General features: G+C 41.0%; 2 protein-coding genes across 6 annotated transcripts in view; one reads left to right on the top strand and one right to left on the bottom strand.

Moving 5' to 3' along the window:
• CARD19 (caspase recruitment domain family member 19) overlaps nucleotides 1-27169 on the top strand; it is a 64938-nt gene that overhangs the window by 33434 nt on the left and 4335 nt on the right. Inside the window, exon 6 of one of the 5 annotated variants that reach the window (XR_012675114.1) lies at nucleotides 23400-23531. Coding sequence is in view for 4 of the 5 variants with exons in the window: in XM_075159473.1 (XP_075015574.1) it covers nucleotides 2946-3004 (59 nt within the window). In the remaining variant the exon portion in view is untranslated. Of the gene's footprint in view, nucleotides 1-2945; nucleotides 3033-23399; nucleotides 23584-27169 lie in introns of those variants that run through there. The other 4 variants (XM_075159470.1, XM_075159476.1, XM_075159471.1 and 1 more) reach the window with 4 other exon arrangements.
• NINJ1 (ninjurin 1) lies at nucleotides 1324-23024 on the bottom strand. Its single transcript, XM_075159490.1, has 4 exons — nucleotides 22656-23024; nucleotides 12985-13219; nucleotides 7361-7522; nucleotides 1324-4302 (listed from the first exon to the last, which is right to left on the bottom strand). Exons 1-3 carry the CDS (start codon nucleotides 22725-22727, stop codon nucleotides 7368-7370), a joined length of 462 nt encoding a protein of 153 aa, XP_075015591.1. The 5' UTR covers nucleotides 22728-23024; the 3' UTR covers nucleotides 1324-4302; nucleotides 7361-7367.

Genomic DNA, 27169 nt, shown 5'->3' with positions numbered 1-27169 from the left:
ACTTCTTTTCAGTCTCAGTGCTTCTATATGCCCTATGCTGCCTCCAGCCTTATGGGAGATTTTATGATTTATTCTCAAGGAGTGGTGTGTTTAAATGTGCAGGTTATCAAAGATATGAGTTATATGTATGAAAATACATCATCAGTTTTTTTCTAAGAGTTTCCACTGCTCTGCAGTAAGTAAATACACTTTCAGTAGAGCCGGTTCTTCTGTGGTTTGACAAAATTATATTGTAGAACAAGGACCAGCTTTTGACATTGTTTTTTGGGGTTTTTTTGAAAACAAACTGTAAAGTGGTGCATAAATTGGTACCACACGTAGCATTTCCTGAATCAGATAAAACTTATAATGGCAACACCTTTGGTAAGCTAGAAAATAAGTAGAGCTTAGCGTTTGGATTCTGTCACTTGTTGCTGATAACTCTTTTGTAAATATTTGAATTATCAAGATTATCACGTTTCTTCCAGCTGTTAATAAAAAAGCATCCAAGCTTTTAGGGTAACACGTAGTAACAAGCCCGTGCCTGGACCAAGATGAGCGCAGAGCCCCGGTACCTCTGGGACAGGGCAGCGTGCCCCCCAGTCAACCAGTACCTACCCCAAAGCGTGGTTGGCAGGGCTCACTGCGCCTTGCGGGAAGTCGTGGCAGAAAACAGGATACAGCATTTGTTAGAATAAATTAAAATAGTGACCAAAACCTTCCGAATGATAGTTGAGAGGAAAACGGTAACCAGGATTACGCCTTCTAGTTCCGCCCATTTTATGCAATACTCAGCTGCAGAATAAGCTTCAGCAGTGACCTGGTTTAGAAGACAAATACTTAAAAGTCAGTTCCTGTAAATACAGTTGTTGTCACCTGCTTCAGTTAAGTACAGCTACGCTGAAAATTTCAACCCAGGCAGTCCTAGATGCTGAAGGGACTAATGAGAACGACCAGAGCAGCATGTGTAATTCTTACTCTGCTCAGCAGCTTATGAAACAGCAGTAAACGGATGACCCGGCATGAACCGTTTCCCGAGACAGCCTGTAAAAATTCATCTCGCTTCATTATTGATGACCTCTTTTTAAGTGAAATGTTTGCCTACAACCAAGAACTCTGGAGAAGCACAGCGAACCAAAGAACCATTTAAACCAATGCATGTGTTTGCCGCCCCTAGGAGATATTCACTAGGATTTTAAATAAGCATCTGACTTGAAAGAATAATAATCATGTGATTAAATTATTTATACTTGAAACCAACTTGCAGATGCTTTTTTCTGCTAAAAAATACATGATGTCTGAAGGCTTCAGAGACTTAAAACACAGATTGCGTGTCTAAGGATGTTTTGCAAATCTTATTTAATCGCTATAAAAGACATGGTAATAAACCAGCATCTTTTTTATTTGAAAAAATACATCCAGTTGCAAGTCGAATACTGCTGATGCCCAGTACAGTCTTGTAGTCAGATGCATGGCTTTCAGATCAGGTTTTCGTGTGTCTAGAACCAAAAGAAGAGACCAGGATCTCTGAAGTTGCAGGTATCTCTGTTGTGATGCTTCAGTCACACTTTCAGGAGCTCAGGAGGCAGAAGGACTCTCGGGGGGTTCTGTCGTTGTTCTGAGCCTGGCTCTGGCAGACTTGAAGTGAACAGACACCTACCCCCTTAATGCAGCTCTACACGTCCAGCTCTTGGCACCCGACAATGTGATCAAGCTTGAAGTACTTTTTCTTTCCCTCCTGTATGTCCCAAAACCTGTGTCTTGCAAGGTCCATCTGTAGTTGACAAGTCATCGCCTGGTGAGTGTTCCCTACCCGACTGCTCTGGATCCAGTTAGTTCCACAAGCCGCTGGGAGATGGGATATACAAGCCTTGGTAGTTTCTGTTGGACAACAGCTTAGCAGTAAAGATGCTATAAGAACAGCTATTATATTTTTCAGGTGAAACCTACTGTAACCGCTTGTTTGCTTGAGCGACCTGAAAACTTATGGTCCAATAATGAGGGGAATAAAATGGGAAAAGACCTGGTATGTCTATACTGCAACCTCCTCTGACTGCTTTCAAGTGCAAGACAAACACAATCATGCTCATAAGAGAGGGCTGTGGCAGTTAGGAGCACAAGAATGGAAAGATACATTCAAAATAGGGCCAAATCACCCCCTAGTATAAATACGGTAAACATCAGTAGAGCCTGCATCTGCCTTTAGGGTAGTAAGGATAAGTCAAAAAGTGAGAGGATTAGCCAAGTGCTAGAAACACATTTCTTCCTATTTTTATGTCTTGCTTAAAAAACTAGAAAGGTACAAACCTGGCAACGAAAAATATGATATTCATACCGAAGTTAAAAGTAATTATCTTTTGGATGGGTTATGTATTTAGGACAACACAAAGCAACTACTTCAGACATCTAGCTCGGGTACAGAGTTTCTGTACAGAAGAGAGGCAGATGCCTCCAGAGAGCCTCTCCAGACTGAATCAGATGCACAGACGGGCAAATACTGCAGTAAGTAAAAAGGTGAAAGGTGACAAAGGTGGTACATTCAAGAGTCTTATCAAAATTACTGCCTGATGCTGAGCCACAGATAAATTTCATGCTTGGAAGGGCTCTGCCTACGGTCACCTATTTTCTCCAAAAGAAAGGTTTTTAAGGTTTTCAGCTATTTGGCCAGTCAATTCACAACACTACAGCATCGAAACTGCGATAGCACAAGTATGTAGGAACAGTCCTTCAACAGTTCGCTGGTTTGTAGAAAATAAATAAGGAAAATTGTCCTGAGTACCTCATTCAGAACTTGTTCTGAGCTATGTTTAAATTAGTACAACATGCACAATTAAAACCATTGCTTAGTAGACACTGGTTAAATATGTGTTAAGTTGGAAAAGAAGCAACAAAAGACAAATTAAAAAATAAAAAAGAATGTATATTCCATTATTAATCACATGAGTTTCTGATTTGTTTTCTCTTAGCAAACCTTACAGAACACGTAAAGAAGATGGTACATCAATGGGCCTTGAGACATAACTAAAGAGAAAGGGGATCAATAAAAATTGTAAATGAGATGAGACATGGAAGTCAAACTTCTATTAATATGTGCAAGAGAGCATTTAAAAATGAACGGTAAGGAAATGTATTAGTACAAATCTACATCTACAAGTAAGCACACTCTAGAAAAGTAGGATTTTTCTGATTGCAGATGTGATACTTCGGAAATAAAAAGACTGAAATGTTTTTGTTGTAGAAATGTTTATAACCTGCAGCATTACTAGCAATAGTGTATTTAGAAAAACGTGTCAGTCCCTGAGCCAGCAGGTAAGAACCTAGAAGATATTTATATCTCTATATATATTTAAAAATAAAAATTAAAAAATCAGTGATGCTTTTAGCCATAAATTCGTAAGAGTAACACAACTGCAGCAATCAACCTTGGGAAAAGAGGAGGGAAAAGTAAGTTATAGAGGGATAAACTTCTTTCAGTTTGGTACTTGAATTGCTGACAGGTGCTCAGTATCAGTTTAGCAGGTAGAGTTCACCCTGTATCCTCTAGTTTTCCAGCTGGGCCTAGAAAAGGTAGCACTTCTAACAGGGTTGTCAGAAATATATATAATGCACAGAATATGGAGTACAGAGGTTAATAGTAAAAAACTATTAGCAATTAGGTCATTTGTGTCTGTGCACAAAGGAGAACGAAATTTTCAGTGTGGTCCAGAGGTGAAGAAACAGGACAAACGACTACCTGCGAACAAAACTGGAGAAAAGATAGCCTACTGTTTCTGTTTGTCTCATTCTTTTTTAGCTAGCGTGGAGAAAAAGAAAACAAGGCACAGCTGCCGTTGCACACTGCAAAGGAAGACACTGCTGTGCTATGGAGTACGTAGGTTTGATGCCAAGCGAACGAAATAAAGGACAATGTGACCATGCCAGAACTGAAGGCCTCCCATTTCTTACCATGCTGGAAATGACAAATTGCCACAAAACCAAAAGGCATGGAAAATGGGAAGCCCTGTGAAGTGCCACCAGTTGATATTACCTTGTTTGATGAGCTTATGCCACTTCTCTGAAAAACAATTCGTTTCTACAGAAATTGAAATGCCAGTATTCCAGAAGAACAATGTCCTTGGGTCAAAATCAGCCTTTCCTTAGATGCCGAACAGTTTAAATATTAATTGGAAAATTTTAGGTGCACAAATGTGTTGGTTGTTGGAAACTTGAGAAAGATGCTCGGTATGTCCAGCTTCTTGAGATTACTTTTTTTTCGTCCCTGTGTCCAAATGTAACTGGCTCAAGTGCAAATGGCATCTATGGAAGAATGAATGCTTCAGGTCTCTGAAATAGAAAACAAAGACATTGAGATGGTAGCGATACAGGAATTATAGTAAATGACAAATTTGCCTTAAAGGGGGAATTAAGTTTTCTTTGGAAAAGTGTGCATAATAGTGAAGGTTAAGCCAGGAAATGGTGGCCACTCACTTCTCTCCGGGCTTTGAGGATATTGTGGCAGCAGACTGAAAAAGACTTATTTTTCAAGTTACGTTCAGATGACCAGGTGTTTTTAGCAAGGGCAATATCTACAAACAAGCAAACAACAGTAGTGTTCCAAAGCAATGAAGAACTTCCACATTTAACAAGTGTGGAGCAAAAAACCACAGGTCCCAGACATTTGGCCATTTTATTGAGAAACTGCATGTGTGAGAAGCACAAAGGCAGGATCACACAGCTGCTGTTTTTGTACACATGTAAACTTGCTTTAACAGCCTTTTGTCTTGCCTCTACCTGAGGTTACATAAAACAGCTACTGTTTCTCCTTTATCGAGGCACTACAAGTTTATTAAACTAATCTCAGCAGTAGATACCAATCACGTTTATGTATTTGAACAAATACTCTGGCTGTGCATAGCTATATGCGGTATATGACACACAGCTGTATAAGCTAGTACCATCTGCTAGGCAGAATTGTGCTTCATGCTCTCATGATGATCTCACACAAGTTACATGTTTCTCATTTAAGACCTAGCTTTCTACCTAAAGATTCCACAATCCTAGTCATAATTAAGCCACAAAACCCTTTGGGTTGACAGTTTATGGAGAGTAGAAGGAACAGTAGAGGAGAAACTCCACACAAATGCTGTGAAGAGCCCCTTCTTGCCAGATGGTGCCAGCTAAGCAGTAAGACATTGCACAAAACCACTGATGCTTCCATAAGACTTAACCACATATGTGTGTAAAGGAAGGGGAAAGGAGACAAAGTCCATGGACAGGTGGGAGAAAATTGCAGGGGGATGCACTTTATGCGTTTAAAGAGCTAACGCATAGCAATGTTCAGAAGCCAGCCTGGCACGTTCAGTGCTGCCCAGAGCTGAATTGGCTTGTAACAAGAAAACAAATGTCCTGCAGACCCTGTAACAGCTGCAGGGTTCTTCAAAGCACTTCAGCATTGAGTTCTGCTGTAGAGAAATACAGCAGTCATGTTTGGGAAACACTGCAGAAGCAGCATCTCCTAAAAGCCAGCGAGAGATCGAAAAGGGAGCAGAGCTGGCGCTGGTACTGGGGAGAATCAGTAAGGCACCTCATTAGAGAACGCGGTACTTTAGAGTAGAGAAATAGCAGATGAAATGCGGGTGAGCTCAGCCATCCCGTATCCTGGTAAGGCAAGGTGTATGACACCTATCTTCTGGCTATTAGCTGACTTCTCAATGTACCATTATATTAGGGCACTAATAATCCACTGCCTTGGGACTGGATTGTCAATTCATCTTCCTCGCTACGCTGCACACATCAGTGTGATAAGCAAAAACTGCTTCTCCTCTCTTCCCTCTTAAGGTTTTCTTTCACTGTATCACGGCTGGGATTCTGGTATGCCACCTTGTCCATTCTTTGAATTTCTTGATGCGTATTTAAGATTCTTGTCTCTGCCTCTGTTCTTGGCTATTGTGCATGTTTTTTCCTGTGAAGAAAGCTAAAATTCGAATAATCCTTCATTCAGTTCTCTTGGCTTTGCCAGTGCCATTTTGTGGTTAGTGTTTCAGTATTGTTTTAACACGTACTGCTGAGATGGACGTTCTACCTATAATTCTGATAATATCTCAGATAATCTATGTGCTCTTTGCTGCTAAAATTAAATATTTATTAGTTTATTTGTAGAGACTATGGCCAGAAAATACAATAAAACTATCTTGTTTCACTGTCAGAATTTCACAGGTTTTGGTTAAAGCAGACGATTCCGCCCACGCCCCAAAATAAATTAATTTCATTCTTCATCTTCCTAGTAATTTGTTGCACTGATTTCTCCCCATGCTGTTTAGAGTCCTGATAGATTTTGGTCTGGTTTCCATTCTTGTTACAGGCTTCTGTTGCGCCATTCATCTTCAGATTAGGGCTTTAAAGGCCTTGTATCTTCTTTTTCATGGAAAAAAGGTTTCATCTAGACCTCAAACTCAAAGTCTGCATAGTAGCCAGTGTGCAGTGGCTTACCAGGAAAGTCAAGTAATTCCTTCTTCAGCAGGTCTTCTGAACACGATTTGAGATTTGGAAGATAAAGAGCCAGAGCAATGTTGGCACACACAGACTTAGCAGTGCTATTTTAAAGGCAGATGTTGGACTGTAGTGCTTCTTGGGCTACAAGCCTACAATTTAGGTTTATCTCCTCCCAAATTGTTCATCATAGCTATGATGCTAGGAAGATACCCATTTTGATTCCCGCAGTTCCTATATTTATCCTTCTGTATAAGTACATAACAAACTTTAAAATGCAGGTAGAGCAAACAATACTGTTCTAAATGACTGCACATATCAAGAAAAGTGATAGTGCACATCTTTGCAGGCCGAGTCTCCCACAAGCAAAAGCCCTGCAGCTTGGGAGGACAGAAAAGCCACACTATCTGTGTAGGAACTGCAGGGCTCCAATGATGTGTAGTATTATATGTTGGATTTAATAGCCCTAGTTACTTGGATAAAGATTAAGTCTTCAGTGTTCATAACAGACTAGATGCAGTATACTGCAAACTTTTCTTAAAAAAAGAAGAGGCATTTGGAGGAAGCAAAACAATATTATTTCCTTTCTTGGCTTAGTCAGCAATGAGGAAAAGGAGTGGCTAAGCCAGAAGGACAATCTTTACACTTCCTATGCGTGACACACGCAAGGGGCCCCTGACAAAGCAAGATGCTGCCATCAACTTTTGAGGTCTGCATTTACAAATACACTGTAATAACTTAGCAGTTCCTACTAGCTTCTGCTTTTGCAGTAGTCTGAAGTAAACTCATTTATCTGCGAAGGCTAGAACTGTATAGATGAGCTCGTGGCTATTTTTAAAGCTATGCCCTAGTGTGCACTGCATTCTTGTATGCTATGCCCTGCTACCTGATGGTGCAGAGAGACCACACTCACCTTGTACTTACTGTCTCGATGCTGGCTCAGCAACCGGCTTCTGCACTCCGAAGGCAGTGATAAAAATATTCACAACTACTATAATGAATACTAGTCCAGTTGCAAGGTTGTTGAGGAAATCCAGCTTTCCATGTTTTGCAGGGTTGTTAAGGTCATATTTTACTTCAAAGAGAAAGGAAAAGAAAAAGTTTTAATTATATGTGTATTTCAAAATCCAGAATAAAAGTCTTCACTACTCATGTAGTTCAAGAATTGCTCTTACACTGAGCTATTTGCATCAGTCATACTTGAAAGGGAAGTAAGATTCTGCAGTGTCAGTAAAAGTGCTAAGGAGAAGACCTTTAACCACAGGGAGCCTATTAGCTTCCAGTAATTAGCATCTAATCTCTGTGGATGCACATGGGAAGTAATGGATACACAAACATTACTAGAAATCTTCTGAGATCCTCATCTTTTGAAACCTAGTTTTGTTGCAGACTTTAAGCATTTAAAAATTATTTCAGTCTTGAATACATGAAGCTTGAAGCTTTGACAGGATGGAACGAAGTTAAATTTCCTACAGTTAAAATGCTACGGGTTCTTCGCAGACAGCCCAATCTCTTTACCAGTGCCGGATTTTTTTTTCATACTGGTGCCCTTCCCCAGCTGTACTCCCTGATTTTGCACTGATTCTGTTTTTAGAAAGCAAGGGCATTATATCTGTTTAACAGAGGAAGATTTCAAAGCAGTGTGGCTGCAGTCCTTTTTACAGAGAGCATCAGCTGTGTAAACATCTTCTTTTGTTTCTTGCAGTTGTTCTTCCGTTGAACTGCTAATGGGAGTGAGGGAGGAACACACAAGGCAGAGAGCATTAATTTAGTTTAAGCTTTGATTCCAGGCCTCGTGAAAACATATAAATGGGTTACATTGGACTGATAATAGACTTGATGATAGAGTAAAGCATGTGCTTGTATAGGACCGTAAGAAGTCTGGGGGTGCTTGCCTGGCATCATGCAGAAACCCAAGATTTTCCTCTGTCTCTGTTCTCCTGCAGTAAGGGCTCTGCAACTCAGACCCTCTGCTGAATTTCTTTGATGCTGGTGGAATGAGTGAAGATGAATTCTGGAGAGTGTTTTGACTCTTAGTTCTTGAATGCATAGATCACTGGAGCTTGTATGTGCATGTACAGGACATGTGAGAGAAAGTTTATACCTGACAAGTTTTTATAGCAGCATAAATAACTTTGAGCTCCTTCTGATAGGCACATACATACACGTGTAGCTTACGACCCTACTGCATGAGATGATAAACTTTGTTATTGCTTTTAACATAATGACCTTGTCAACACTCCAGAACTTAACCACAGAACCAAGACTCACTTGCTTGTTGAAGCAGTTAAGTAGAAGTGGTGGCCAACACACTCGTGATGCTGAAGTATTAAAAGCCAGGTTCACTTGGTGTCCCTAATTAGGAAGTCTAATGCTGTGTTCGTTTCAAGGAATTTTGGGCGCCTGTTCAAGTCCTGTTTGCTAAAGCAGTATAGTCAAACATCACAGGCCAGTCAAAGCACTGAAGAACAGCGTGGGGGAACTATCTGAGAAGCTTAAGCTACTGCACACCTGTGTAGGCATGAAATAATTCAAGCTCAGCAGTACTTAACCCTGAAAATGAGTTTATACATGTCTGTAAAGCATCTGGAGCTACGTGGATGCTTGCATCCCAACAGTACCTGGAAGGACTCTAGTACTGCTGTGTGAATGAAGCGGAATAAACGGAACAGAATAATTAATCCTGAAGTATGGAAGGAAAGCATTTCAGATGGCTGGTTTAAAAAAGAAAAGGCAATAATGGCCTAACATGGTTTGTGAGTTAAAAGAAATCATGCTCAAAGGAGAATTGACACTTTCAGAGCCATCCCTTTGTCCAAATAAGGGTCAGAGAAGACAAGTATTGCTTGTCAGTTTAGGCGGTGCTCTAAATTTTGAAGTAGAATTGCAGTAATCCTATCTTTGTGATTATAGTACTTAAAATGAGGTTGTTTGTGAAAATGTTCTTAAGAACAGTTATCCCTTAAGTATTTTATTATAGTGGGATTAGATTACTACGGTTTCATGCCACTTAAACTATTTCAGGACATTCTTTGCTTTTCTTCCAAAAAGTTAAGATTACCAAATCACTTTCAAGGACAAGTTTGCTGAATATTTTTCAAAATGTTTTTGTGAAAGGCTCTTTTGAAGGAGGAAAAGCTTTTAATCCCTAGTAGAGAACTGTGAGAACTGGTAACTCCTGGGATAAAACTCAAGGAAAGAAACGAGATGGTTGCACAGACTTTTGTTTGGACTTGTGAGAGCCTGTAAGAGGCAGAATTTTGTGGCTGGACAGAAAGGCAAACTGTTCCTGCAGGCCAAAACTACCAAATACACATTGTGAAAAGCAAGTTCTTGCTATGACGCCTGTGTCTTTGTATCTTCATATCCTATTTCCTATCTGCTGTACTTTTGACCTCAGCACGACAGCATCACTCCAACAGCATACCACTACAAGCCGAGGGCTTTGTCACCCTCGGTACACCAAACCTACAGCCACTGCTGACCGCAGAGCGCAGGCTGAACTCCTGATGAATCTCACTATTTGCTAAGTGGTCTGTGAACTCTACCTCAGCCCAGCTTCGGAGTTGGGGCTGCTGGGTACTCTCTTTACTCTCAATGTGACAAAGATAAAAATTACCGAGACGGAAGCCACTTTGGCAATGTCTGGCAGAAACAAGCATTAAAAAGCAATGTCTCAGCATATGCTGAGAAATTATTGCCCAACAAAAAACAGGGAACTTGTTCACAGCCTCAAAGCCTGCTTAACTGAAGCAACCACCGGGGAGATGCCTTCAACAAAGAAACATGAAAGTGCTTTGCTGATTTTTCCATGACTCTCCTCCCACATCCCCCAGTATCATCAGGTTGCTTTTTCCAATCCCTTTCTGGAATCTCCTCTGAGCCAGGACTTGGATTTTGCTCTTGTACCAACTCTACCAAATGCAGAGACAGCGGCATTCTATCTCTTTTGTAAGAAAGAAAAAAGCTTCGTCAGCTGCATATCAGTATTACAAGCCTTATGTATCTGGTTTCCTAGGAACTTCCTCCTTGAACAGAAAGTTGTTTTTCCAATTGTGCTAAAAACCAGAACATTGAAAGACTAATAGAGATGCCAAAAGTGGTACCTGTAACTTAGTAAATGCCATATGTGAACTCTGGCTATCACCTTCAAGGCTTTTCATTTATGGTAGACTTAAGATCTGTCATATAGTACCCATTAATTTAAAGGGAAAGATTTGAAAAAAGTCATGAGAATAAATTGTATCATCACTAGCAAAAGAAGTGATCCATAGCTGTTTCCTACCAGTGAAGGCATCATTTATTTCAGTGAATAACGGGGTTCAACTGATGCTGAAACCTAAACATTTCCTCTGATTTCCACAGGTATCTTTGATCGACTCTCCAAAGTTATGGTCTAGGGTTTTGGGTGCTGCTAATGAATGTCGCCGGTTTTCAGCAACTTTGCAAAGTGCCACTGGATTCTTTTTGCATTTTGCCTTGCAAAAACATGGGGGAAAATATCACAGCAGGTTAAGATAGCAAAGAGAAGTATTGAAGACTTGTTTAAGGTCAAAACAGAAAACTCAGATTTCCAGAAGAGTGCTGTCTCTCCACTCTCTGGGGAGTATTAGTTGGGCTTTTTTGGGTAATTCATGTTCACTTAGTGATGACATTGTTTTAGAAATGAGCCTGGTTCTATAGTTACTTAGATCAATATTCTGCCTTACAGAATAAGGCAGAGGGTGTAGGACATATGTGTGCTACTAATCTAGCAATACTAACTTGAAATGCCTAATTTTTAGTGATAAGTACTAGCCCTTGTGCCTCACTGTCCTGGCTCGGGCTGGGACAGAGTTAACTTTCTTCCCAGTAGCTTGGGGGTGTGCTGTGTTTTGGGTTTGGTATGAGAGGAGCATTGATAGCCCATTGACGCTTTGGCTGTTGCTGGGCGGTGCTTGCACCGGGGAGACTTTTGTTTTCTCTTTTCGGCCTCCCATGCCCTGCCACGTGAAGTGGACGCTCTGTGGGGGGGCAGCACAGCCGGGGTGGTGGACCCAGCTGGGCAATGGGGTATTCTATAGCATGTGACATCATGCTCAGTATAAAAAACTGGGGGGGTGGGGAGGCTCGCCCCCCCATTCGTGACAAGCGGTCGGTGAGCAGTTGCATTGTGCATCGCCTGCTTTGTATAGTTTGTTATTGTTGTTGTTCTCGTTATTATTACTGTTCTACTTCATTTTATTTCAATTATTAAACTGTTTTTATCTCAACCCGGGAGCTTTCCTACTTGTGCCCCCCCCGATTCTCTCCCCCATCCCACTGGAGGAGGGGGGTGAGCGAGCAGCTGCATGGGGTTTATTTGCTGGCTGGGCTTAAACCACGACACTCACAGCACTGTACCTATTAATACTGAATAGTGGAATCTCTATTTTTGAGAACAGCAAAGATGTAGCATTGAAATTCTAGGAATGTGAAGGTCTGTAATTCAACAAATAAGACAGAAAGGGGAGAGGAGGGAAGGCAGGGAGCAGGGAAATAATTCTACAGCTGTCTCATTAAATGTGTCCAAAGCATGCAATAACACAACTCCTACTTGAACTCATTCTCTTCAAATGATTTCTAGCATATGTTAAAGGTATTGCATCACATTTCTTTGGTAGAAAGTAGAAAAGGTTTCCCCAGCGATAAGCAGAATCCAAGACAGTCTATTTGTAGTCCCAGGATGCTACTCGGACTGTGTTTTCATATTATATGTTATTTCAAATTTTTTGACTGAAGTTATAGTATGTGGATAATAGATGAGGTATATTGTTATGGTGAAATCTTGCTCCAAGTAGCCTATTTTTCTTTTTAACTTTAATTTCAGTTTAACACAGATTTGAAAATTAACAATAACAAAACAACTTCATTTCTACCATTCCCCACCTAGAGATTTAGGATGCTTTGAATAATTCCCTAAATTTAAAACTAAGGGTTTTTTTTTCATTATTGTTAAGCCTTTGCTATCAAATCTTTGATTTGGTTGCAGAAACACAACCAAATTGAAGGCAACATGCCACAACAACATGAAGATGGACATTTCAACTTTCACTTCTGTTTTGGAGTTCTACGTTCAGAATACATTCCTATAATATTACTTATGATATGACTGATACGGAACAAATACATTTCAGTCATAAGATTAAGTAACAGGTCTTGCCAGAAACAGTATTATGAAACTGGGCAGGCTGCATGATCTGGCCTATTAATGTTTCTTTTACAGTATTTCATCATTTTCCTTCCTCCTCAGGCCTTCTGAAAAGAAAAATATTCATACTCTGGGCAAATGAGTATGAGGAAGTTGATCAAAATTGAAGATTCCACATAAAGCTGCCCTTACTCATTTTGTTACAATATTTCTATGGTCTTAAGAGAAAACTTTCTGAGGTAAAGACTTTCAAATATAACAGCTTTTAAAAAATAAATGGGGAGTCTATAAACCATCTTATATACCATCTTATAGGCAGCATCCTATAAGAAAAATACGTGTCAATGGTTCTTGCTGTTGCTACATACCAAGGAATATCAGGAGCACTCCCACCATAACTTGCAGTGTGAGCGACAGGCTGATAAGAATGATAAGTGGGATGTAGAAGGAAAAAGAAGGTCCTTGCTCCATCACGGCTTTCAGCTGGGATGCATTGGCCATCAGCAGGGCAATGTCCAACATGCTCTCCGCAGCGCTCTTCTTATTTGCATAATGGTTGATATTCATAGGTCCATTTCTTTGAAACCACTGTGATGTTCTGCGCTAAAATTGGGAGAGAGGAAAAAGATTATTCACATCTCTTTTAATTGGTGTAGTGAGCGAGAGATCGCTTGGCCCATCAACTGATTTCTGTAATCCTACTGATAGAGCAATAGCGGTACTGAGACTATCGGGGCATCTTTCTCACCGTTACCACTGTCCTCCATCTGACAGGAGAGCGGTAAATAGTGTCTGCACTGCACTTTGGCAGATACACTTTTTCCAGCTGGTAGGATCAGTCTAAACAATCAGTATGTTTCTACCCTGGAAAAAGGAAAGATTGAAAAAGCTGAAAAGTTTGCACTGAGAAAAGTTGGGAGGGAAAAAACACTGTAAAACAATCAAGCAAACAACAGATTTAACCAACAGATTGTAACCAATTTACTCCTAAAGGCATACTTCAAAATACAAATATTTATTAAATTCACCCTCTGTGGCCTGGTTAAACCACAACACTCTGTCATCACACATCTACATAGTTCCTTAATTACTCATAAGTCTTATTTTGAGCATTTCTGTGGAAGTTGGCCACTGTATGAGCTTTGCTTGACCTCTTTCCTGGCTGCTTCTTACTCTGCCATGCCACTGTCCAGGTCCATCCATACACAGTGAACTGTTTTTCCACTTAAATATCATATGATCTGTGGTTGCCAAGCACTGCCCAATTACAAGGGAAACTTTTTTTTCCATTTTTGCATCAGCAGGTAGTGTGTTTTTTTTTTTAATTCCCCTGCGAACAAACAGGAAAATAAAAACCAGCTGCAGGGCAAAAGCAGAGCTAGTTAACCCAGCGGGATGAATAAAATGAGCGATTCCTGATGACGATTCATGTGACCCAACTTGAAATCTGACAGCTCGTCTCCCAGAGGTGCCTATTTCTCAGACTAGATGCAACTTAGGGTAACTAGGTTAGACTTAGATGCCTAACTCCATGATGAAGAAAGAGCAGGTAACCCTCTTTTCTGCAGTCTCTGAACAGGTTAGAAACTTCATTCTCCCTGCTCTTACTTCTAGACTTTATTTTCAAATATAATACACAAATATATTAAGAGTCAGCTTATTCTAGCTCACTTCTTCAAATCTGCTTCTTAGAGACCTTTTTACTGCACAAATGTGTTCCCGCTTGCCAGCAAATACTGTGAGGGAAGTCTCGCTTTGAAGGTTAGTTCAAATGCAGAAAACGCCCTCTAATTACTCTCTTCGGCAGCACTCATAACTATCAAATTTCCAACTCCAAAGCCAGGTTTGCCACTGTCCAGACCTAAAAGTGTCCTTTTAAATAGGACAGATATTGATGCATATGGCAAACACATTGCCAGTTTCTCCAGGGCATTCAAATACCAAACTTGACCTATTTTCACCAGACATGTTGTAATCAACCATAGCCTAAATATGTAACTGAGTGAAAAATGTCATGGGGCAGGAGCAGACTTTTTTTCTGCAAAGAGAAAGCAGCCGTGGAATCGTAGCTTCACGCAGACGGTTTCTTTACTGAGACCAAGCTCACGGGAAGAAAATGGCTCTGAGGCAGATACTGACTTTAGCCAGGAAGAGCTCAATGCTCATTTGGTTTTGTCTATATCCCGCAACCTAAAAATGCAGTTTGGCTGAGGAATCTGTCCACATTTGTCACCTTTCCTCTCCGCAAGAAGAGCCTCCTCTTCCCACCCCTCTCCCCCACAATAGCATTTGGATGCTTCAGAAAAAAGCTGTGTAATTCTAGTATACCATCCACCAGAAGCACTAAACCAGGTGTGGATGTTCATTGCCTTACGGAAAGCAGCACAGAATACACGCTGGCAGCACTCAGTAGAAAAATCCAGACCAACATTTTGCACTGTTTATTGTACACTGAAAAGCTAACAAACACATTTAACTCTTGGCTACCTAACATTAGCAGTGTAAGAGGGGATGGGGAACTGCGTGTGTAATATCAGAATTCAGTTTCTGGGCATGAATTTAAAAGAAACTCTTCTCAGTAGACTGTAGAAGTAATACGATCTATTTTGTCACAAGTTCATAATAGAGGAAATTTTTTCCTACGTCTAGTAGCTAATTAACTCCTTCCTGCCAAAAATACTGACTTTGAAATATCTGTTGGGTCTACGAGGCTGCAGTGTGTAACACAAGCAAAACTACAAAAGTAGCTGTGACTCATTTCTTAATCCTGATGGAAGGGGACTGCAGTGAAAACATGACGACCGGTTTCTTTGTTTTCACTCGATGTAGGAATGTGATCATGTTTGACATGGCTTTTTTTAACTACACAAAAGAGTAAATAGTCTGGGCTACATCTTCCTTTCAGTTACATCTGTGACTACATGATGTACGACAGTTTCTACGTAAACAACAGAATACGATCTTTTCTTTTTCCTGAGGAAATGTACTGCTGCACTTTTAGGACCTTGCTGTTTGCAAATTTTCTGTATGGCCAAGTTGCAGGTGGAAATAGCAGGCTATGGTGTTTGAACTGCGGTGAAAGCAAAGGGTTTGAGTCACTTCTGAACTTCAATAAATGGAGAAGACTTTTCGAAGTAAGATGCTGCTAAGGCAAACTAAGGCAAAACTTCTTATTCCTGGAGTGACAACTCAGCTATTTACTATGTTTAGATTCTAAAAAATGGCATTTTACTCTGTTAAGAGGCTTTCAGCTACCACTCCTGAACGCAGACCAGTTCAGAATTGGCATATGGAGAACTGGAATGTCCGTTCTACTATACAGAGCTTTTTCTTTCAGCCTGTGATCTTGCCTTCTGCCAGGAAAAAGGACCTGTAATCATGAAAGCCTCCAAAATAATCATTTCCCATCTCCTGATTGAGAAATGGAACCTCCTAACTCATGCTGGAAAACCATAAAACAAAAAAAATGCAAATTAGCCTTGCCTTCTGGAAGCAAGTTGAAGGCAACTGCCAAAAGTACTGAAACAAATGCAGTCAGTACTACGGCGGCAATTTTTAAGATCAGACTAAGTGTTACACAGCAATATATAGACAGGCAATGAAAGAAGAGCTGTTACCTTACCTCAGGATAATGACAGTCATGTACAACAGAAATTATATGGGAACTTTGTTATGTGGCTTTATGGTTTCAGGGAGATTCCAAGCATGTAGCAACACGTGCAGCCTGCAGCACCAAACAACACTTACTACGCTGTTACCACCTGCAGGGCTGCAGAGAGGGAAAGTGAAACTTCTGGAGATTTTCTGGAGATTTTCTAGGATGCATGTAAAGAAAGGCTTTTCCTGCAGGTATCACTTGGCAAGATAACAGTATGTATTCCACACGACCTGCTTCGGTCTCAATGTAATCAAAACACCTCATTAGACACTTTCAGTATTCAAATTACCTGGTACAGACAAGCTGACCCCTTCAGTTGGTGTCACCAAATGAGTCTGAGGAAAAACAGCATATGTGTTCACACGTGTGTGCCTAAGAGCCAGCTGTAGCTGGAAGTGCTGTATTTTCCTTTCCCTGTTGGTAACAGCCTGCCCTCAGGTCTCCCATCGCCTGCAAAGCGTCAACCTCTGAGCAGAACAACCTGCCGTGCTAGTCTACGCAGTTATAAAAAGGAGAGGAGTGAAAAGCCTCCCCCTCTTGCTCTGTCTGGGACTGGAAGAATCCCCTGTGGAAGAGCTTATTTTCACAGTCACACGATGCTGTCCCCACAGACAGCGCCGCTCCGCACCTCCGCACAGCAGCAGGGTCTGTTTGCTTGCCCAGAGCACTGCAGTTTGCAAGGATAAAGCTAAGATGCTACATCAGAAGGTGACACTTTTTTGCTTCGACCAAACCTCCACACCAGGACTGCGTGGTATTGCATGCATAGTCTTACTGCGTTGGTACAGACTTTGCCGCTGCTTTGCTTCACTGTCATTTCAACAGTACGCCCAGAAGAACTGAGTGCCTTTGAAATACGGAAAGGATTTATTCATTACATTTATTAAAAAATAAATAAAAGCGGCACTGAGGTAAATGTCCTTAGATGCTGAATTTCATGAATCACGGCTAAGACCCACCTGTTGATTCAACAGGAAGGAAACAGCACTGAAAATGGAAACATTGAAAACAAATAATAAAATATCTTTGCTAAATACAGTAACTTGTTATAGTAAGGATTTCTGTTTCTATTACAGCATTAAATCGCTACTTGTGACAAAATCTTTGCAGCTGTTTGTTCAACCGAGCATTTATCAAACACTAGTGACTGCTGATGTAGTCAAAGTAACATGCTGGACGTCTGACCAAAAAAAAGGAAAGCCCAAAAGTAAATTTTTTTTTCTTGTCCAACTTGACCTGAGTTTCCCAAAATGTACCAGTCAGTCTGTCCAGAGAAGACAGGTGGGGTTTTGACATGCCTGTCACCTGTAATCCACAGAGAAAAAACCACTAGTGAAAATGCCACCTATTTTGCATTTGTATTTAGAACTTAGTTATGTTCGTTTCTGTCACTCTGCCCTATAAATGCAGGACAAAAGAAATCATTTGGATTTTGAGTGCAAGTTTTTAGGATTCATTCCTTCTCTTTTGATATGTTCCTAGGTACGTTACTCAGCTGCTTCTACCATATATATGTTCCCCTAAAGAGACTGTTTTAAGGAAATCTAAAAAAAAGCCAAAACAAAAGCTCCACAAAAACTGTAAAAGGCAAATATTGCCTGAACCAATAGGACAAATTTCCAAGTTAAGAGTCAGATCTGTTATGAACACTGAATTTACTGTTCTTGAAATGAAGTTAACAGATGCTTACAGTAGCACAAGACTGGCTACTGTTTTCTTCTTAAATCCCACTAGAAAACAAGTATTTTGCAGTTAGCAAGGTGAACTTCCAACTTCCCAAATGAATACTTAGAACCAGAAACTGCAAAGTATAAGCCAAAAGTACAGCCTGGGTCACTTTAATTTTGATTCGCAATCGGTAATTGCAGCTACTTAATATCAGCTGGGACTGCAGGACCCAGAGCTCAACATGTTTTAAATGTCAGGCCCAGAGTCTCATATCTGGGTTCTGAAAACATACAAATATTTATTTTAGTATTGGTACAGTATTAGCACTAAATACTTTCATTCTAACTTTATTCTAACTTTAAATCATTATGCAGTAGAAAGCCTTTATTAAACACAGGAGACCCACAGTTTTGTATGAGATAATTGGGAAAATAATCCTGATTATTATTTTTATATTCCAAACAAGGTTTCTAAGAACTGTGCTTCCTTAAGCTGTCAGAAGGTTCTTCGCCTTCAATTACATTTACTCTGAAATACCGTCTTGATAGTCCCTGGCTTGCTCTAACTCCGCATACAGTTTTCTTTCTATTTCAGGTTAGTGGTTACTGCAATTTTATGGCAGCTTTTAGACACCTGTAATAGCCAAACAGCCTTGATTCAAATTGAGATCGGACAAGCTTGTTGATCAATATGACCTCTGGGTTTGTAATGTCATAGAGCTAGCTTCCTTAAATTCTTGTGTTTAGGGACAGTCCTAATTTTAAAATAATGGAAACTTGCTAAGTAATAATAAGGCTGTATAAACATAAGGATGAGTCATACTGATCTTACAGTGGACTGTTCTTTACTGTATTTTGCAATAGTCTTTCTAATCCAAACCGTTAAAAAGATGCTAAAAAGCCCTTTCGTTAAAAGTAATTTTCTAAGTTTTTGAAGTATTCACCTTTAAGAAAAATGCTGCATAGCAAACTTTTCCAGATCTTTTAGTGGTAATTTCATGTTCAGGAAAAATTCCAGTTATATCAAAAAAGAGAAGGTTCAAACATAAAAGGAATAATACAGGACTAAAACAGAGCACAATTTTAGAACTTTACTTTTATTTTTTTCTAAGATCAACCCTACAGTTACAGAATTGAACTAGGAACTTTATACAATTATATAATAATCCTCATAGATGTGAAATTTCTGTCCACATCTCCATCACCTACATACCGAAAATTTAATGGGCCGTATGTGGCCACTCTGAAATCAGACTTCCCCTCTGTCTCAGAGATCTTGCTGTTCTGAAAAATAGGGAAAATATTCTACAAAGAAAAGAAATAGTCTTCCAACAAAAATATTTTAAGCTATATCAGTTATGTAATGGATCATTAGATCCTTTGTATACCTCCTCAGAAGATATTATTTCTTTTCCCAATAAAACATTAGATCACTTGTTCAGCTTAGCACTGACTCAGAGAGAAAAACCCTACATTATCAGTTACATTTCCTGTAAGAATTCCATTTCAGGGGCAGGGGGAATCTGTCCATCCAAATACCAACCTAGCGTAACACTAGCTAGCTTGTGAGACTTCTGCAATCACATCTTGCAGGCAATTAAAAAAAAAAAAAAAGGGAAAAACTCAGCCAGTGTTCATATTTCATAGACAGCATCAATTTTCTACCATCTTTAAAAGCCTATACTTAAGAAGAGCCACTTTCTATACAGACAGACAGAAAATGCAAGTATGACTACATTAAGAAAAAAAAGTGGTAACCATGCTGATTCCTGAGAGCTAAAAAGTTAGTATGAAAAAAAGGGAAAAGTACAGTCATGTTAGCTCGGGGCAGAGCACTGTTTTCCTAAAGCAGTACTGGTTCCAGGACCGAGTTAGTACATTTTAACTCATTAAATGACTTAAAATTAATGAGCACACCTGATGACTAACTTTGTGAAATGAAGTAATAACTTAAACTTGTTTGTACAGCTATTCAAATAGAAGCTTTCTCCTGTATGATTTTTTTTCTGTCTTGCATTACTACTGCTCATTCCAGTGATTTGTTCTTCTAATACTATTTCTCACAACTCGACTGTGGGCTGCCTATTTTGTGTGGTTAAAGCACTGTTTGTTTATTCTAGCTACTTAAAAAACAAGCAAGCAAAAACTTATCACCCATAGTTTCAATATTTGGAGTATATCAAATACTCCAAATTCAATTTGATATAAGTAATGCTTTAGAACATGCCGTTTCATTCTATATGCAGTAAAATAATTTCCTACAAATCTGAAGCTTGTTAGCAGTATGATGCCAAGAAAATGCCATGTCCCCAAATTACTTATGAATTAATATACAATCTTGAATACATTTTTAGTAATAACATGACTATAATAGAAGCGAACTAATCCAGAGCTGTTCTTTTCCACTATCTAATTCTTGTTCACCTTTTTCATAGCTCTTCTTTAACTCTTTCAACTAGCATTTCCTGTTACCTTGGAAACATTAAACTAGATTTTACAACACAGTGAATCTAGACTGCTTCAATATGGACCATGAATAAGGAAAACAAATAGAGGAAGATGAAAACACAGTTACTATCTGTATTTGTATGAACGGATCCTTTGCAGAAGCGGCCAGACACTTCTGCCAAGTGTAATTATTCACATTAGTCACCGAGGTGTGCCAGGCCAACCTAGCATTAGAAGCAAGGAACTTCTTGCTTCTAAAAGCTTGACAGCTGCTAAAAAAATTTATCCCAATTAACGATGGAGTTAAAATAAACCACATTAAACCACTGTGTAATCACTCATTCAGAATTACACTGGGCTTAACTAGTCTTTTTTTAATTTGTGTGCTTTCAAAGCTTCGAAGGTAAGACAACTATATCTGCATTTCATACCAGCTCTTCTGCAACAGAAGATAGCGTCTATTGCCAAAGATGTGCAAGAGAATCTCTTTTGAGGAGAGGGCAGGTGCTAGGATGGGTAGTAAGCAAACCAGGGTGGTCCAAGTTGCAATGCCTGCAAGCATTCCTAAAAGCAGACACTTATGCACTTTTGACTCCAATACTGAAGATTTAGGTACCTGCGGATTTGTAGTCTCTCCAGGTTTAGTTGGCTTCTGAGTTGGGGCATTCTTTTGTTTGTGTGAATTGTGAACTTGGTCAGATTTTTTAAGGTATCTCCTATTCACAGATTGGTTTTTAAGAAATCTGTTCCCATCTGTTTTACCTCGCATATACTTTTTGGATTTTTTTTGTGAGAAAATGAAAAAAAGTATCTGTAAAGTTCTCTGAAGTGCTACTGTATACGTATAATACCATCTAACAGTACGTCTCACTGCTTATTCTTTAAATGGCACTCACATAGAATTTGCAGTTTCTATGGGAAAGATGTAACAAAATGATGATTGCTTGCAACTGAATATAAAGTAAAACCGGAAAGTTGCAGAAAAATTCTTGGAGCAGACCAAGTTAAAAAAAATAAATCCCCATGACTAGTACTTGTGATGCAATCACAACGCTGTCTTAATAAAAAAAGAAAATTGCTGAGAAGTCAGTAGCTTAAAGGAAACCCCTTCAGGCCACCAGTTTGACCCACGTATCCCAGCCTTGATTCTCTTTAGGTACTTTCCAAGATTTGTTAAAACCAGATATTTTTTTTCTTGGTATGATATTCGTAACTACAAGTTTGTCAGGAAGGGGGGAGGAAGGACAGATCTGCTACACAATCAGCCCAGTCTGTCTGTAACCAGAAAGTTTTACCAGTGACGTAAAAGGTGGTTTAGTACAACTGTTTCTATGTGGCAGCGTCTTAGGCTGGAATAAGAGCTGCTTTTTAGAGTTTAGTCCTTCCCAAAACAACATAAAAGATGCCCTTTCACCAGTCTGGCTTTTCAGATAAGTGGCATGCCTGGAAAACATCCTTTATGCGTAAACAGAATATGGGATGAAATGCTTTCCAGTGAAGATCTCTGGTCATGTTTTGACTACATGGAGTAGTAAAAAGCTGGGTATTTCTCTTCTTGTTTTTATTTGGATTACCGTATGGAAAAAAAACCCATACAGGTCCAACCCTTTGAGTAATTCCTCCTACTTTCCTGCTGACTTATCTCCTGTCTAGATGTCCCTGAGTAACTTTTCCATCCTCTCCCAAGTCAACCGGGTGGAAAACCCCGCCCAGGTCCAGCGGTGCCGGCGCGCCCCGAGCAGCGGTGTCTGGGTGGGGAGGACATCTGATGGCCGTTCGGCTGCCGTGTAGAACTGAGGGGTCATGGTGCCAAGGGCTAAAAAGGATTTGCTTTGCAGCCCTTCCTTGGCACTTGCCTATCTTTGAAGTGAGACTAAATGGGACGCTTGCAGCGGCATCCCTACAAAAAAAGCGCTGAATTAACGGGAGACGTGTTTAAAAAAAATAATAATGGAGAAGCAGGGACGGTAGGGCTGCGGCGGCAGTCAGCGCACCATCCCCTTCCCGGCGCTTCCTCCCGCCCCGGCTCAGCGGGAGCGCCCCGCGGGGGCACCTGCGGCTGCCGCTGCGCCCCGGGCGGAGACGGGCTCTGGGCTCCCCCGGCCCCGACGCCTGCCCGGCCGCTGCTGTGAGACCCGCCGCTTCCCGGCGCGCTCCGCCGCCTCCGCACGCCCCGCTCCCGCCCGCCATGTCCGGGCGCTGCGGCAGCCGAGCCCGCTCCCGCCCTCCGCCCGCCCCACCGGCGGGAAGCGCCCCCGGCCCCTACCCGCTCGACGGCCGCCGGCTCCGCGCCCTCCGCCTGCCCGTTCAGCTCGTGGGTCTCGCTGCCGGAGTCCATCGCGGCGCAGGGAAGGCCGGCGCGGCCTCGGCCTCGGCCCCAGCCCCGGCTGCCCGCGGGGAGCCCTTTTGTGCCGCTCGGCGGGTCGGGGCGGGAAGGGCCGCTGAGGAGAAAGTTTCCAGCGAGGCGGCGGCTGCCGGCCTCCTGCCTCCCTCGCTCCCTCCCTCCCTCAGACACACCGCCCCGGGGGCCGTCTTTCCAGCCCGCGCCGGGCAGGTTCCCCGCCCGGCAGAGGCGGCCACCGCCCCCGCCGGTGAGGGCTTCCGCGGCGGACGGAGACCCGGCCGGGGCCCGCGGGGGCCCAGCGCCACCCCCGCGGCAGCGGCCTCTTTCCTGCCAGAAGCTGGTGCGGGGTGAGGTTTCCTCAGCGGCCGCCGAGTTTGGGGCTGGGCGGGATCCGGGGACCCGAGCGGCTGCCTCGCACGGTCGGCTTGGGTTTTAGACCGAACAGCTTGGTTTTAAGTCCAAATTTCCAATGATGTGGGCCAAGAATCGTAGTTTGTGCTGTTCTGGGGAGGAGTATAGGTAACTGGTACTGTATGCAAATGTTTCATTTTAGAAGACTCTATCTTGGCAAAATTAAAGTTGAAGGCTTGGGTTTTATTTTAAGAGCGCTCTCATCAGTGTTTTTAGGTTTTCAGTTTCATTATCCTATTTTTTTTTTCTCCCTAGACTTGCTTTCCCACCTGTACCACAGCAAAGGACGCACATAAAAACAATTAACGTACAGGTTAGATGGTGATGGGACGTCAGAGGAACACTCGGATGCACAGAAACAACAGAACTGGCAACAAGAGCAGTAAAGTAAGCCTAAAGTATGAAACCAAGCAAAATAATTTAAATTAGATTTTAAAATGCTATTGTTACCAGCAAACCTTCTGCTACTTAAATATAACAGTGTTCGGAGTAAAAAATAAATAAAAAAAAAGATGTGTCTTACATGACCACACGTAATCTCTTTTAAGGCTAGCAATGAACTGCTCATCTGCGCTGAGTAGTTGTTCAACAAACCTGTTCCTACCTGTGGTGTCCAACCATGCATTCCTCAGGTTAACTCCTTCAAAATCTTCTATGTTAGGAATCGTTTTTTTACTGTCTGAACACAATTAAAGGATATTCTATTTACAGAGTGTAAACAAACGTACAGAGTACAAATAAACATACAGAATGTAAATATGAATAAATATAAATTGAATTTTAAAAAAAGGTGTAAAGGCCTTTTGCTAGACCTTGCGTAACGAGAGGCGACGCAGAAGCATTACTACCAATTCCTTTATCACCAAGATAGGATTTTTACATAAGCAGCTCCTGTGGAGGGAAGCCCCGGTTGCATTGCTTAGCGCAATCAAGACAAAGCTGTTGGACCTACAGTCCTGAACAGGTTGCAAGAGGCCACTGGCGAAAGGAGGTCTAGACACTTGGCTGCCCTCACTTTATAGCCATTGTGCTTGGGAATTAGCCGTTCGTCTGAGTCTCACAGACACGCACCAAGTCCACGCGCTGTCTGCAGGGAGGGATCCGCAGTTCACTTCAGCAGGTCCTCCAGTGGGGCAGTCAGAGGGTGATACAGGAGGTCTCAGACTGCAGTGTACCCTACAAAGTGGGTCTGCCCGAAAATGCAGACTCGGGCTTAAGGACTGTGACACATTGAATGAAAATCTCTGCCATATACCATATCACTGCAGCTTTTTCTATGCAGCGGATGAGCACACCTCCCTAACATGCAATAGCTGCTGAGCGGATATGAGAGTGGAATTGTGGCGACCACCTTAAAATTTTATGAATCTCTGTGACTATGTAGTCCTTTGGAGTTTTTCCAGTGGGGTTTGATGGAAATTCATATTCACCTCGGCATTAAACTGCACTGACTTTTTGTAGCTGACTTTTGTTCTTGAGTTCACAGAGATTTTTTGCTAAAACAGACTTAATTAGTGACTAAATCCATTTTTAGAGTCCATGCAAAAGCATATGGACAACCAGATGAGGCTAAGCACAAATTAAGCACGTTAGGCTTCCATTTTTAATGCTAAAGGTCACTGAAGGTTACATTTCAACTGTACTCAGGAGTGTGTTGAATTGATCATTAACTTTCATCTCACAAAAACCCCTTGACACAGCATACACTCGCAAGTTACTGTCTTCACAAACTGCAGAGCAAAAATTTATTTAATTAGACTTTATAGGAAATCCTCATCTATCTTGATTCCTAGTGGCCTTCTCTGTCTCTCTTTAGTACAGTGGGTTAGAAAACACTTATTTAGTTTTGTTATTGTAGTCCATATATACACTTAAAGTTTTGTTATTATAATCCATAGAAAATGGAAAAACCAATGTATTATGAGAGCAAAGATATATTTGTATCTTTTGTTCTTACGCTGAGGAGAGTATACAGTAAAAGGAGAAGAATGGATGTAAGATGAAAAAAATGTTTGTTGCACTATTTTGAACCAGTGCTATGCTGAAGCCTCACCTGTGATGTTTCCAGTGGATGGGAATACCATATTAATTGCTCGGGTGGTGTTATGGCTTGCCAGGGTGGACACAATTATTTTGTCAAAGAGTAAGCACAATGAGGTGACACCGGGGCACTTTGAAGCAAAGCTATAAACCACACTACGTTGTCAGTTCTTAACAAGTCCAAGGCTTGAAAAAGCACAATGCTTTCCTTAGTTTTTGGGTTTGTAGTAACTGAACTTCAGTAATGCACTCAACTAGGCTAGCCTTTATCAGACACATTACCAGTTAATTTAACAGTCATTAAATATGCTCCGACTGTAATTGCCACGGTGTTTGGGCCTGAAGAAAAGCTGGTCAGAATCTTCTCTGGCTGCAAGTGTCCAGTGACATTTTCAGAGATACTGCTATATTTTTAATTGCCCCTTTTTCATCTTCTGTAGCTCTTTGCAAATGCATTTTGATACACTCGTTTGCAGTTGTAAAGATTTGATTTGCCCTCGGGAAAATATTCTGCCTTTAATCCTAAAAATTAGGATCTAAAAAACAGATCTGCTCTCTGTAGGTGACACTTAGGAGTGATACTGCTGAGTTATCCCTTCTCTGTGCTAGCTCACATTTGTACTGCAGTCACATGCCAAAGAGATCTGTGAGAATAGGACCTGTTGTTAATCTTACGGGAAATGGGTGTAATTTCAGTGGAACGGAGAAACAGCTTAGTCTGAGCTTGTGAAATGGCCTCTGAGCCAGTATTCACATATGATCTGAAACAGTCAATTCTCTGTTGCATCTTTATATTGTTGCGCTTGTCAGCCCAGTATCAATTTTTTAACAATAGATTTTCCTGTTATCCAGCCTTTGAGTTAGTTCTGCTGGGTGAATCTGAAAAAAAAAAAATATGTTTTGCTGCATGTGAAAAGGACCCTGCGCTCCCTATAGAAAAATATTTGCAGACTCAAGCTGGTGGTAAGAGAGCTAATAGTCTGGTGATGAGGTCGGTCTGCAGCCATGTAATGAAGCAACAAGACAGTACTGTGTGGTAGGTCATTCTTGTTTGTGTGCGAATTTGAGCACAGTCATTATAAAATGAGAACTCTGCAAGTGTTATCACATGAGTCTGAGTCAGGATTTTTGTAAGTGTTATGCAGAGCAGATATTGGAAGGTGCAGGGAGGGTCCTTGGGACCACTGTCAGAACAGCCATTGAAACCTGGATGGAAATACTTAAGACGAAAAAGACCCACTGCACTGCATCTTTGCATCTTAGCCATGAAATGAATTTGCAGTCTGTATTAGACTTTCAAGCCATTAATCATTATTAACTGCTTTGTGGGGTTTTTTTCCTCAAAATCACTGTGATGATTATGTGACAAGCACAGAATGACCCTAGAACACTAACGAAACCTAAGTAGAAAGGACAACGTTATGCTTTTTCACTAAAATTTTAAGAGTTTTTTGGTTTGGTTTCATTTGGTTTTGGGGAGGGATATTTTTTTGTTTTGGTTTTGGTTTTTTTTTTGTTTTTTTTTTTTTAATCTGGGGATTCATTTTCTCTGAGTGAACACTACTTATGTGGCCAAAGAGACAATCTGAAGAAGCCCAAAATAAAAAGTACATGGTACTACCTGGCATTTGCGGTCACTATAAAAACAAGTCATTATGCAAACTGGTACTTCCTAACTAGAGCACAAGTTTAAGTAAACAAAATGGCATTTAGTATAATCTCTCTATGGGAAAAAACAGATTAGTCATTCAAAAATGTAGAATGAGGGCAGTATCTAAGGAGGAGGCCACTGATGGTGAAGAAATGAGACTGCTTGAGCTATTTAGCATGGATATAGAGGTTGCAATTCCAAAACCGGTACTTTGTATCAGTTACAACGGCATCACCTTTTATAATCCCCTCCTACCTTCCTGGCGCATCCTACTTTTTTTGTTGGCATCTAGATTTATTACATACATGAAATTTTAGTTCCTTGCCCTGGCAGC

The sequence above is a fragment of the Calonectris borealis genome, chromosome 10 (genome assembly GCF_964195595.1).
Source record: "Calonectris borealis chromosome 10, bCalBor7.hap1.2, whole genome shotgun sequence".
Taxonomy (NCBI): Eukaryota; Metazoa; Chordata; class Aves; order Procellariiformes; family Procellariidae; genus Calonectris; species Calonectris borealis.
This window is presented reverse-complemented; position numbering and strand designations above follow the sequence as displayed.

Excerpts from the sequence above, each read along its gene's own strand:
- NINJ1 (XM_075159490.1), bottom strand. The coding sequence starts at position 22,727 with ATGGACTCCGGCAGCGAGACCCACGAGCTGAACGGGCAGGCGGAGGGC. Across the intron at positions 13,220-22,655 it reads AGCCGGCGGCCGTCGAGCGG|CGCAGAACATCACAGTGGTT; the intron begins GTAGGGGCCGGG and ends TCCCAATTTTAG. Across the intron at positions 7,523-12,984 it reads AGTGCTCCTGATATTCCTTG|TAAAATATGACCTTAACAAC; the intron begins GTATGTAGCAAC and ends TTCTCTTTGAAG.